The 13,901-nt window shown below is 38.6% G+C and overlaps 1 protein-coding gene across 2 annotated transcripts in view; it reads left to right on the top strand.

The window, feature by feature from the left end:
• macrod2 (mono-ADP ribosylhydrolase 2) overlaps window positions 1-13,901 on the top strand; it is a 631,164-nt gene that overhangs the window by 424,743 nt on the left and 192,520 nt on the right. For both annotated transcript variants that reach the window (XM_077236611.1, XM_077236612.1), the window contains exon 6: window positions 4,210-4,331. In XM_077236611.1, coding sequence (XP_077092726.1) covers window positions 4,210-4,331 — 122 coding nt within the window. The remainder of the gene's footprint in view (window positions 1-4,209; window positions 4,332-13,901) is intronic.

Below are 13,901 nucleotides of genomic sequence, written 5' to 3'. Positions count from 1 at the left end.
GTGTGTTAAAAGATAGAGTATAAATTATCGAAATCCTTGTTGTCACATGGAATCGCTCAATCATTGTTTCAACCGAGGAAAGACGTCAGTGAAACAGCTTGTAAACAATGTCATGTAACGTCACATTTACCTCAGAAAAACCATATCCAGTGACCATGAATTCGTTAGTCAGCTAGAAAAATTAACTCTAGAGAGGAGCATTTTGCTAAATATATGCACCATATTAAATATGCATTTTATGTTATTTTTTGTGCTGTCAAACGATTAAAATATTTAATCGCGATTAATCGCATTAATGCCATAGTTAACTCGCGATTAATCGCACATTTTTATCTATTCTAAATGTCCCTTGATTTCTATTTGTCTCATTATTTTTTCTAATTTTAATGCTCTTATCAACATGGAAAAGTGGATCAGCAGTAAGTTTGTTCTTAGCTGTGGTATCCATGTGCTTCTGTCTGAAGTCATCCATTGTAGAGCTTAGATCGGGCCCAAAAAATCAAGCCCGACCCGAGCCCGTGCGCATTGTGTCCGAGCCCGGCCCGGCCCGACACATAAACTGTAATTATGAGCCCGAGCCCGATTTAAACCCGTCCATTTTTTTAATACGTGGGTCGTTTTAACTGACGTTCTCAACTACTTTCTATGTTACTTTCTCCCGCCCGCAACATTTTTGTCCCGCTCCCGCCCGCAAATACACTCTTTTTTTTGTAGGCTACCTCCAAATACTTTCGCCTACGTGTCGCCACAATACACATAAGCATAAATGCTCCTGATAAATTATTTGTTATTAAAGCATTAACACACAAACCACTGTTATAACATAAAAGCAAGCAGGCTACTGAGTGCATGGTTTGGTATGACTGAATGCGCGCAAAGTGCGCTCCCTTAATAATTCCTAAAAAGCTGACATCAGTTCATCGCAATCTCACACATCTGTTATTATCAATGAAGCTGACTGCACAATGCATATTTCATAATATATACACTTTGTTTGTTATAATTTGAGGATTTGCCAGCATACAGAATTCAGCACTGAACAAAAAGTCTGTTTTGAGCGGTGAGGGGAGTCTATTTTAAATGCTTCTGATTGGCCATTGCGTTCAAGAAATCAACACATATGTCTGTGATTGGCTACATCCCTCAACGCTGCAAACATGTTATAAAAAGAAACTCTGCCCTGTAAATCGTTTCTATTTTGTTTTAGTTGTTCTTGTTGCTTTTCTGCAACATGAATAAAAATGTATTAGTTTTTATGTTTTATTCATAGATATTTCTAGTTTGCGGGAGTCCCGCAAATCGTTTTATTCTCCCGTATCCGCACACAGAGTGAGTGCATTACTGCTCGAGCCCGCCCTCGCACTCGGCCATCAAATCTAGTCCCGCGCCGCACTCTATTGCGTTGAGAGTGCACGACTCTAAATCGGCGTCTCGCGCTCGCGCCATCCAGTCAAAACGTAACGTTAGCCTACTACTATTTGGCAGGCGCGCAAGCCCAAAAAAGTACGTGCGGCGTGCCTGTTGTTTTGTTTCCGATCTAGCTATCCGGTGTGATGTTGTAGTTTTTCCAACGTTACTAGTTGTTGCAACAACATTTGAAAAAAATACAAAGTTGGCTAGGCCAAAAAGAGCGTTAATCTCGCGATAAAAAAATTGACGCCGTTAAAATGTGTTTGCGTTAACGCCGTTAATAACGCGTTTAACGCACAGCACTAGTTATTTTATAATTATTTTATGTTTTTCAATATTTAATGCATGTTTGAATAAATCTGGCAAGTTTTTATGACAGCCACCATTTAAATATTTATATTTCATATAACTTTATTATTAGAAAAATAAATAAAAGTGTAATTGTTTGTATACAAATCAGTAAATCTTTACCTTTAATATTAGGCTATAGTAGGCTAATGAAACAATTTTAATGATACAACTGACTCCCATAGTTTACAGCATTGGTTAAGAGATTTGTTTTCTTTGAGAAAATTTGCCATGTATTGTACCTGATATCCAAAATAATCAATATTGAATCGAATCGAATCGTAATCGAAATCGAATCGAATTGCAAGCTTTTGAATCGAAATCGAATCGAATTGTGAAATTTGTGTCAATACCCAGCCCTAATATTTAATACGCCATCAAGTGAGGTTTGCGAATTTTGTGCTTTAAGGTGACCGAATGAATAGTGTGATGGTTGTTTTCTAATTTGCATCAGCATTGTTTGTGTCCACTGCATATCTTCCTTAGAATTGTCCCATTTTAAGAGAGAGAGAGAAACTATTAAAATGTGTCTGTCTGTGTAAACTCGAAAGGCAGCTTGTCATTGGTGAACTGAAATGAAAACTGGTGAGAACACATCAATAATTGACTGAGCTTTTATTCATAAAGAACAGGATTATGTAATGAGAAAAGCTCTCAGGCTCCCCCTCACACTCCCAGCTCTCATTTGCCAAACCACTAAAGATAGAAATCTTTGACTGAATAATGCAAACATGCTCCTCGTTCTCGATCCTTTCTGTACACTACACTTCACACTATCTATCTATCTATCTGTCTGTCTCTCTGTCTGTCCGTCCATCCGTAGTTCTGCCTGGCTAAATTTAAGATTGTAATTTATTAAATTGTCTTAGATTTAGATGTATTTAAAGCTACTTTTAGGGTGCACTTCTCTGTTTCTGTTTTCTCTAATTTGTCATTAGCAATGAGCCAGCACATTTATATTTAGATCTGATTAGAATTAGCAGGAAATTTCAGCTCATTCTTCCTTGCGCATTTACATAATGTCTGTAAGCTAAAAAAAAAGGCCTGCAAGTGTTCTACCGACTCTACATGCTCAGACAACATATATATATATATATATGTAATTTCAACCACTGATGTCGATAGAGAGCCTAGAATTCTGTAGTGTTCTGTTCTGTAGTGTTTATTGTATTTTACGATTACTGTTACCCTTTTTTTCCGTAAATTTAAAAAAGTTGTAAATTAACTAGCTTGTACTGTTGTGTGAGCTAAGGTTAACAATGTGTGCCAGATTAAATTGTCTGTTCACACTGAAAGCTAAAGTGATGTTTAACATGACACAATAGCTGGCAATCAGAACATATTTAATATTTAATATACAGTTATGGCCAGCATGGTTTGGACCAATGAGATTTCTGGATTGCTGTGGCTACTCAGCATGATGCAGCAGGAATTGATGCCAAGCAACTGACAAAACATCCTATTGCTTTGGGTTGCTCCTTAACAAAAGTTAAATTTGACCAGTTTTTCACATGGTTATATCTGCATATTAATAGAATAAAAGAAAAGAAAAAAAATCTCTAAATGACGAAGAGCACTCTGTAAAAATGAAGTGTTGACTGTCTGCTGTAAAATGCTGACTGTAAAAGGAAGTGAGGGCTACAAAAGAAACGTGAACAGGCCCAGCAAAGCGACCTATTTATTGTTATGAATTGCCCTCTGCCGCCCACCTTACAGGGCCTGGAGAAGTCAGGCAAGAAGGGCTACATTATTTCTCTCTCAGACTCATGCGCAGCTTCCTTAACTCCCCTGTCATCGCTGCAATGATTTAATTAAACCAGCCCGCTTCCCTCAGCCTTCTCGCCTCAGACCAGCCTCGCCACTGACTGACAACCCAACACATTACTAATGCAAAGGCAGCAGGAGGGCGGCTACCAGCAGATATGAATGTATGAATAGATAGGATAAAAGGATGGAGTAATTGATTTTCTATCTGCTCTTCCATTTCATTAACTGAATAAATGTACTCGATTTTTGGGCCGTTTTTTTTTTTTTTTTTTGGCTTGTTCAAATCAGTCCCATTGTTCCATTGTTGGTTCTTGTCATTATTGGTTGACTCTTGTTTATGTAGCATGATAACTTTGCAGAAAAATAAGCTGTTTTGTACCCAGTAGGACTGGGAATGTGAAGATGCATTCCCATGGTCCTCAGCAGTTCTGAAACAGTTCTATTTGTCATTCTCTTGTACGACTTGCCTTTGAAGATCTGACAAGAAGCTTTGTTTTGTTTTGTTTTGTTTTGTTTGTCATGTGGGATTTGTCCTGGTGTTAAGCAGTGTCACAGTTTTAATTGGAAATGCATGTTATCTATGGTGACATGTATTTACATTATGAATTATACACAGAGCTTTACATTTTGACAGTGTACAAACATAAACCGCTCTACTTTTTCTTTTCTTTTTTCTTCTCCCAGATGTGATCCATACTGTCGGCCCAATCGCCAGAGGAAATTTGGGCCAGTCCCAAAAAGATGACCTTGAATCATGCTACAAAACCTCCCTCAAGCTGATGAAGGACAATAACTTGAGATCTGTGGTGAGTTGAGCCTTTGAGACCGATTTTAGATACAGTCCAATGTGACAGAGTTGACGTTTCTTAAGAAAGTGTTTTGAAATTTTGAAGTGAACAATAATAGTTTTCAAGATGACTTGCTGTTAGACACACTCCATTGTTTGGACATTTGTTTTTGATGGATGGATGGTTGCAACAACCTATGCTGCTCTTTTTTCAGGGGGAAAAAATCAGATAAAAAGAAAAACAGACATTATTTTCTGTTGGTTTCCACATGGGCTCTAGTGAATGCCCTGCCGTGACACCCTCAGTGACTACAGTTGCTCTTGTTGTTGTTGTAGCAGCATTATTTCTCACATTTTCCGTCATGAATTAGATAAAGCCAGATTATGAAGCTATTTCACACTTGGGTAATTTTTTACAGGCTTTTTGTTTTGTTTTAGTTTAAGTACTTGTCTTTTGATGAAAAATTTGTCAATTTGTCAAAAAGTTGTGAATTTTTCATCACCCTATATATTTTCAAAATGCATTTTATTACCTTATTGTGAACTATTCATACATACATGTTTATTTATTTATTGAAATTTTAAATCAAATTTGGAATTGAAAATCCATTGAAAATGACGTTGATCAATAAAAGAATGAAAAAAACGTTAAAAAGACGTGCTCTCTGAGAGATATACATAGATGTGCGCGCATACATAGAGTAAAGCCGCATCACAAACAACTCGCAAGAAACAAAAAAGTTTTTTTTGCGGATTATAGTGCTTTAACGGTCAAGAACATAAAATAATGTCAAAATTCTGGTCTTGGTGAGTATCCTCATAAACACAGTTAGTTATGTCTTAAATACACAAACAGTTGAGAAAGAAAAAATATGTAACTGTAAAATGGATCCAAGCGGCCTAATTTTTGTCTGTCATTAATGTTGATGAAACGACAAAAGATAGCTTTAATTGTAAGGAATTAGGATTAATAGCCAATGTATTCAATTTAATTTACTTAATTTAATTTTTCACCGGATATTTTCAAAACAGCATTAACTGGGCACACAGCAGACGAGAAGCGCAGCGGACATCTCACAGGCAGGCTTATCGTACTCGTATCATTCTGTATTCGTGTCTGTCTCGCGTTCTCAAGTTCAAGGCAGCAGACCAAAACAGTAAATCTGATCACAATACAAGCTAAAGTTCACTTCAAGAATGAACAAAGTGGTGTCAATAAGTTTGAATTAAGGTATATGAAAAAACAGCGAAAGAGTAAACTCAATCTATATAATGAAATTGATTCAAGCCACGAAAACAAACTTGTTGCAAAAAAAAAAAAAGAAGCATCATACACAATCTCCTTGGGTGAAGTCAGTACGATCATATATTTGTCCTAAACCATTGTATTTATTGTATATATGAGTGACGCTGTGGTGCTGCATGATTTTGAACAGCTGGACTCGTAGTTGGGCACCGCCGGTGTGTGACCCTCTTTACGCATTGTTTTTTTTTTTTTTGGTCTAATGTTTGAGGCTCCTTTTAGGGGAAGGGGTCTGATAGCCATGCCATGCAAAGTGACAGAACAAAATTTATGAATCATAACCCGCCAAATTGGCTAATGTGTTAATATGCGTCACCCGTCACAGTGGATTTTTTATTCTTAGATAATCATAAAGGCTTTGGTTTGTTTGCTAGCTTTTAAAGAACCATGCATACTGTATGTCGTATAGCCATAGAAACAGCTTGAATGGATAAGGCTCATATTTTCCGTATGACAATTATATTCAGATTGTTTCTCCACTCTGTAAATTACCAGACAACCTCAGGCTTTAATGAAGCTGGCCAAAAACCAGCAGCTTTGGACCAGGAAGATGTAGAGTCTGATCGTGCACTGCTCCAGCTGCTGACCCTATCTCCACCATCTGGTGCGCATGAGTTATGGATCTGTTTTAATCCATGGTGGCCACAACCAGAGGGGCTGTGCACAAGGCAGACCAATCAGCTCCTCCATCCAGATCCGCAAAGGCCCCTGAGAGGATCTCTCACAATTAGCCATGATGAGACAGTCTTTGCGGGACAAATCGCTAACTTCGGCACTTGATGGACCACTTTAATCACACTGTGTGGATGGAGAGGTCTGCTGTCCTCATCATTACAAGGGTGGAATCGTGCAGTTAAGGTTGCACAAATTCACTTTTGGCTGCGAGAAATGCACATGGCTGCCACAAGTGACTGGGAGTTAAATGCTAATTACCAAAACTGTCCACACTGTGTTATCTTATAGCGTACACGGACCGTCACTGCTGCAGCCCCCATAGAAGGTCATGAATGAGTCTGGGGTTTGGGATATGTATCTGTTTACTCCCTAAACATATCCCAGAGATTCTTACAGGAATTATTATGTAGAATATGAGAAGCCAGGAAAGGGGTCGTGCATCCTTCGCCCCATATATTTCTTTCCCTAAGTAGTACTTTTACTACCCACTCTCTTACATGCACATTCCACACATGCATTTAGCTCCCCTTCTCTATTTATTTATTTAATAATTCACATTTTGATGTCAAACAGGGCTCTGGTTTTACTCTAAGGCAGGTCCGGTTCGGTGGGACATGTTTAGACAGCTGCTACAGATTATTGTGGACATTCAGAGAACAAGCTGATGCCCATTTTGATTGACTGATGTCTGTCCGGTGAGTTTTGCTAGCTGATATGCTCGAGTGCTTTAGTGTATGCACATTTACCATTAGTTGCATACAGTGAAATTATAAAAATCCCTCTATTTTTATGGTCTGTGTCAGTGGCTGATTTATAGCCGAGGTTCCAGACCACTTGCCTGGTAGATTAATGCTAAACCCGTTGGTGAATCTGTCACTTAGAAAGTCAGAGTGGATGTTTCTAGAAAAAAAGGAACACTTCCCCTAGAGGGATGCCTAAGCATTGCAAGGAGATTTGAGACGTGAGGAAAAAAATGTAAAAAATAAACACGTGCAACAAAAGATGGGAATTGAATGAGCTCTTGAGCTAATCCTTGTTCTTGAGAGCCCAAAGACAGCCCCTGAGGCAGAGAGAGATCTGAACATGTGCTGCGGCCCACATGTGCTGCGCAGACAAATTCCCCTTGATTATCTCAAGAGATAGGGACCTGTGAACATATTTTTAGACAGGAGGAATCCAGTGCTGAAATGTTAGTATGAGGACCCTCGCTTCTTCAACCCCCCTGTTCCTGGTTACGTGAGTGCAAGTTAACTGTAAAAAATAATACAAACATGATTGTTTTTCGTGAATTACAGTTAAACTGTAATACAGTGTACTGTATTATTATTATTATTATTATTATTATTAGGCACCAAATGCTGAACTTGTAATTAAAATGCCTGACTTTAGTTTTCTTCACCGTTGATTGTATAGCGTTTATATCACCATGAAAATCTTTATACGTGTGTTATCTACAGGAAAGGCTAGAAGGTAAGCATTGATGTACTTGTCGCTTGCCAACAAACGCTCCCACAGATTGGGATGAGTAATGTTTTACTGGAAGAGATAGCTTGGGGCACATTAGTTTAGCATGACACCTGTGTTTGCTCCGTGAAGCTGAATAAGGGATGAGCTTCATCTTCAGAAATGACAAGCTCTCGCAGCCAAGATGCTTAACCTCCAGAATGTGGTTTAACGCTTCTTGGACCAGAAGCAAGAGATGAAGGAATCTCACTCTTCTTCTCTGTCGGGTCTTGGCGTTTCTGCTCTTTTTACACATTAAGGTTGGGAAAGATCTGGAGTAAACTTAGTGAGGGTTTGAGAGCTAGTTTGATTATAACTTGTACGTTGTGATTGCCATTGTACAACATGTGACATGTCTGTCTGTCTGCTATCTATCTATCTATCTATCTATCTATCTATCTATCTATCTATCTATCTATCTATCTATCTATCTATCTGTCTGTATGTCTGTCTGTCTGTCTGTCTATTATTCTCTCTGTCTGTAAAGTCTAAGCGTTCAATCTTCAAGACTTTAAACCTTTTTTTTTTTTTTTTAGCTTTCCTCTTTTTTTAAATATATACTGTATAATACCACCTTACAAATCTGCATCTTGTTCGCTTCCTCAATTCAATTTAGGAACTGAAATGGATTTTAAATGGCATTCTCAATTAACTTCAGAATGACACACAACCCAGATATCAAAATTATGTCCCAGATGCCTCAAACCATACATTCATGTAATGCAGAGCTCTTATTATTCTACTTTTGTGCAAGGAAGTGTGCTGCTGTGTGTATGTGAGAGAATGTGATTTAAACCCAGCATATCCGGTCAGACCACTCCCATGTGAACCCCAAATACACACTCCCACCCCTGTGCTCTGCTCTTTTCTGCGACCGAGCGAGCAATCTGTCACGTTCCCCTGGAGGCCCGTTGGAGCCACGTGTGACCGCGGCCTGGTCTGAGGACATCAGCAGAGCTAACCGCACTCCAGAACGCCAGCATGGGGAATAGTGGGAACTGTGGCTCTGGCAAAGTGCATTTACCATGCACCCATGAAGCCACAAAATACTCTACGGCCCTGAGAACTAATAATTTACGGTGGCCCATGTCTCAATCGGCTGGCTAGATTAAAAAAAAATTGTCGCCACAAAGGCCTCTGCTTATGTGCACCATTAGTGGTAGTTGCTCAGATGGGCGGGGCTGCGGTAAAATGTAAGGGACGGGTGAGTACAGATCGCAAAATCAGTCAAGATAATAAAACTGTCTGACCGGCCTGGGTGGGAGGAGTCTTGCGCTATTGCTCTGTCAAAAATGTATTTTGGGACAGCAGGAGCTTGGGGAAGCAGAAGAGGTGAGAGAGAAGACTTGATAAAAGTTAGGAAGAACAGAAAGAGAATACAAAACTCATAGCAGACAGTGTTGCTGATAAAGCATTCACACTTTGTGATTAACCAGGGTGTTAATTGTCTTTTTTTTTTTTTAAGCCTGAAGCACCTAAATCCCTGTCGGAAGAACTTGCTCTAGAAAAAAACATTTAGCTAGTTAGCTACAGTTCAGATGTTGGGGTTTTATATGATCAAAAATACAGCAAAAAATGTTGTATTGTGAAATAAAATTGCAGTCTAAAACAAGAAGTTTTATTTTTTAATATACTTTAAATTTTAATTTTTTCCTGTGATGGCAAAGCTGACTTTTCAGCAGCCATTACTCCAGTCTTCAGTGTCACATGATCCCTCAGAAATCATTATAATATGCTGATTTGGTGCTCAAGAAAAAAATCTTGAATATAATACAATACAATAGAATACAATAGAAAATAAAGCTTTTATTGTCATTATACAATTGTACAAAAAAAAATAGGACGTGCTTCCTTTGGCAAAAAATAGAGATGGAAATAGAAGTTGTATCCACTGGTTCTTAAAATAAATGTTATTCATTATTTGCATTTAAAGAGAAAAAATGCTCTAGCGAATTTCGGCAACATGTTTTATGGGAGCAACAGTGTGTCAGACAGTCCTTATGGTAATTGTAGCCAATCATCTCAATCATCTCAGTTAACTCTAGACAAGTAAGGTTGTTGTTGTTGTTTTTTTAATACATGAATTTATTTGGTTAAAAAAAAACACACACTTACCAAATACATTTCTATATGAGTATTAAAAAAGACATATTGTGATTTTTTTCTCTCTTTTTTTAATATACATTGAATCGCAGCAGAGGTTGTTGTTGTGCATGTATTTGTAACTGTAGTGTCAATGGTCGACCCCTCAGAGAGCAGATCATCTCCATAAGGACTTATTGAATGCCTAAAGCAACTTTAGGTGGAGAGGTCTCTTGTCTTCATTAGCCATGCCAGCCTGTTCTCATTCCCATCCTGTAAAAACAGCCAGTCACTCCTGCGTGAGGACAACGCCATCTGGTAGCCATTCCCCACTCCAAGGCGATTCATTTTCCCCAAACTCATGACATCCCTCCAGTCCTAACCTTTTATAAAGAGAAATAACTATGTTTACCCAAAACATCATCATCGTTTCATTTTGCATTGATTTCTTTTGTGAGTTTTTGCTCATTATATGACATTTATGTTAGTTATTAAATTGCCAACCCTCTTATTTTTTCTTTAAAGAACAAAACCACCCTACTACAAGGGTCTGTTATGAAAATTTCTGGGAAACAATTGAGATACAAAACAATGAGGGTTTTTCCCCTTACGTTTGGCCAATTAAGAATATTTGATATACCTCGAATGGCTTTGTTGGACCGCTAATAGTCCCATGAGTAACAGACCTCCTCCAGGTTTTCAAAGCCCACAAGGAACCACGAGTAGGTGCTTTCCGCAGTGCTACATCATTGAGATATTTTGGTAAATACGCATTAAACAAACTCCTGGGCGGTCTACTATCATTTTGGACAGTAACAAAGAGTTGGGCAGCATTTAGTGGCCTCTCTTTTCCTAGACAGATGTGTAATCATAGCAATAGCTTGCTTTTAGAACCACACATTGTTGATTGAAATACTGAAAGCCCAGCAGAATGAGTGATTGATGGTGTTGTGCGGTGAGATTGAATGTCCAGTTTTAGATAGTTTCAGAGTTTCCATTGGCTCCGTATTGTAAGCTGTGATGATTTTTTGACCTCCAAACCCACTTGGAGGTGCTCCTAGTGGTACCATTTCATTAAATACAGCATTACATTAGTATTGTTTATGCAAAGAGAACATATGTGGGAGATAGGAAGCCCTTAGCTTATACTGTTATGTATTCTAGGTCAAGAGAGAGACTTGGCATCTTACATTACACAGCACAACCAGAAAAGGTTTCATTTATTCTTAAAGGGATAATTTGCAAAAACATTTAAACTCTGCCATCATTTTACTCACCATCATGTTGTTCCGTCCCTGTCTGTTGATAAATGTTTTAAATGTTTTTGTCCATACAATGAAAGTCTGTGCAGTCCAAAACAACATTAAAAACCAGTGGCATTTTTTAAAACGTCATCTTTTGTGTTCCATGGAAAGTCATACGGGTTTGGAACGACATGAGGGTGAGTAAATGATGGCAGAATTTAAATTGTACTCTTCAACGAGTCCACCGAGATAAGAGAGCTAATTGTTTGATGCAGTCGTCTGATGATAGAAAATAATCACAGTATTATTACCTTCACTGTTTGGCAGCTATTTTTGACACCATCTCATTTACATGGTGCTTAATCGATGCATTTCGAGGGACATGCATAATTAATAACCTTGTGCGATGCATGAGGTCATTAATAATTGAACTGAATGACTTTACTCAGCATTGTACCTAAGCGCCTGTGGTGATGTTTTATTGCATGAACATGTCCAATCATGTTCCAGCTTATTGTAACAAACAACAACAGAAATCTTGTGAAAAAGATATTATAAACACTCCAAATGCAGGAATTGATCCCTGAAGAGTTTTATCACAGCATTTAAAACCTTTGTGATGCTTCATTATTTATGCATTTAAATGTTTGGATGTAAAACCGCCACCCCATCCGCTCTCGCTTTCAGGGATTCAGCTCCCAGAGTGATTAATTAATGTACATTTATGTGCTTAACGGATCACACACCAACTTTCTCTTCAGCCCTTTCCCCCCTTCCGCTCATAAATTATTGTCACTGTACGCAAGTGGTACCGGCTTCGTTTCTGGAATAGCTGTGAGTGGCATAAAGCTTTTATTGTGGGTGTGCGCGGGCAGGCCTTAAGACCGCTAAACAAACCGCAATAAAAGCTTGACGGTATTGAAGGGTTTATGGGTAGATCCATATAAACTCTCTTTTTTATTCTGTGTCCACTGATCGACTTTTAATGCTCCTTTACTGGAATACGCCGGCGCTTTCTTTTGCTTGTGCATGCTAGGATATTGAACCGTGCGATGAGCTATAATGAGGGAAATTATAACTTTTTTAATTTCATTATTATGCTCACACAGTTCACTACATTGCGGTAAACTTAATCAGGAAAGCTTGAGGCTCAGTCTGCCGCTTTGTTTTCCATAAGCCATATGCGTGGAGATGAGAGCTTTGGTAATGAGCAGCAGATTTGAGTGATGATGTAAAATTACTCGGCTGCGGGACCTTTTTATCTTGGAACACTCTCGTGTTTATGGTTTTAATATCTGTGCTTTCCCGAGCAGCTGTAATGGCGACACACTCTCCACCAGAGTTTGTGGCAGAGCGCAAAACACGATTCCCTTCCAGACTTCTGTAGTCAGGTTTGTTTCCTCTGCCCTACATAAAAACACCTGCATACATCTAAAAGGTTAATTAGAGTGGAGCTTTAAAAAGGTCACAGTGTCACTTAGTGTTGTCTTTGCTATTTATCTGATCCAGAAACACAAGCAACACTAAGCCAATTAGCTCCAATTAGGGCTGTGGCGTTCGGGTTGCCTAGCACGCATTAACGAAGAGGCCGTCTGTAATTTCCAGAGTCGCTCTCGCTCTGAAAGTGACGAATTTGTGAGATTGCAAAGTGGGGCATGCAGGAATTGGTGCATCCCCTGACATTTCACCCCGACCATCCAGGAACCGTAGTCAGGTTTGGTGTTGGCCTGAAATATGGAGGTATGTAAAATGTGACATTTTACTCCAGCGTTCTAATCAAGGCTGATGAAGGGGCATAGTGGGAGAAATAAAGCATGTAGCAGGCATACGGGGTGTGGCTAACTGATTACGAGCCTCAGGGAGCCATCTGTGGCTGTGTATCCTTATCTTTCTTCCTTTTAGAGGTAATATTAGAGTACGTGTGGGGGGAATGGCACTCAGTGCAGCAAAAGTAAAACGAAAAAAGTTTGAATTGGAAAAGTTTAAGCCAGCGGACTTTATTCACCTAAATGCACTGTGCCACACTTTGAAATGTGCTGTCTGTCAACTTGTCAAGTGAATCTCAAAGGAGGAAACTTTTGGGATGATCTAGTGAATTTCAAACGTTTGTATTTCTCTGCCACACCACGATAGGATCGACAGCCAAGAGGTTGTCAGTGGAAAATGTTGATTAAACAGATGTTGGTCTCAGTGGCTCTGTGGGAGATGAGAATTCCACAGTGAGTGGATATTAATTAGACATTACTAAGGGTGGGTTTCACATTCTGAAGCAAAACAAGAGACTTCATCTCCTTTGAGTTTAACAATGACACATGGCAGGTGGAAGAATTCTGTGTGCCAAAGCGATTCCCTACGGCTCATATAGACTGAGGTACCACTTGAGAATCTGTGGTTGTGCTGTTTAATGCGATAAGGCTTTTTTATTGAACATAATTTAAACAAAACCTAATTTGACAATTAATAGTTACTTTTGAAGTTTGTTTGGAAGTAAAACAGTGGACACTCAATTCACACTTATAAATGTTCGAATGTCATTGCGTTATATAATAAAATCTTTGAATTATGGTCTAATTTGACAGCACTTATTTAAGGGAATATTTAAGTTCTCATCTTGTTTTATTTCGGAACTTAATAAACACATGGCTCAAACTTACAAAACATTGATGAAACAAACAAGTTTTGTAGCTTTACAAACGGAATATGCTACAACTTCTGTAAAAATCAATAAATCAAATAAAATAAAATAAATTGTGTGCTTCCTGTTTTACAGCTTTTCGATGAT

The sequence above is a fragment of the Siphateles boraxobius genome, unplaced genomic scaffold (assembly GCF_051911475.1).
Source record: "Siphateles boraxobius isolate OS27281-9 unplaced genomic scaffold, OSU_SipBor_1 20, whole genome shotgun sequence".
In the NCBI taxonomy this organism is placed as follows: Eukaryota; Metazoa; Chordata; class Actinopteri; order Cypriniformes; family Leuciscidae; genus Siphateles; species Siphateles boraxobius.
The sequence above is the reverse complement of the archived record's forward strand: the minus strand, read 5'-3'. Positions and strand labels throughout refer to the sequence as shown.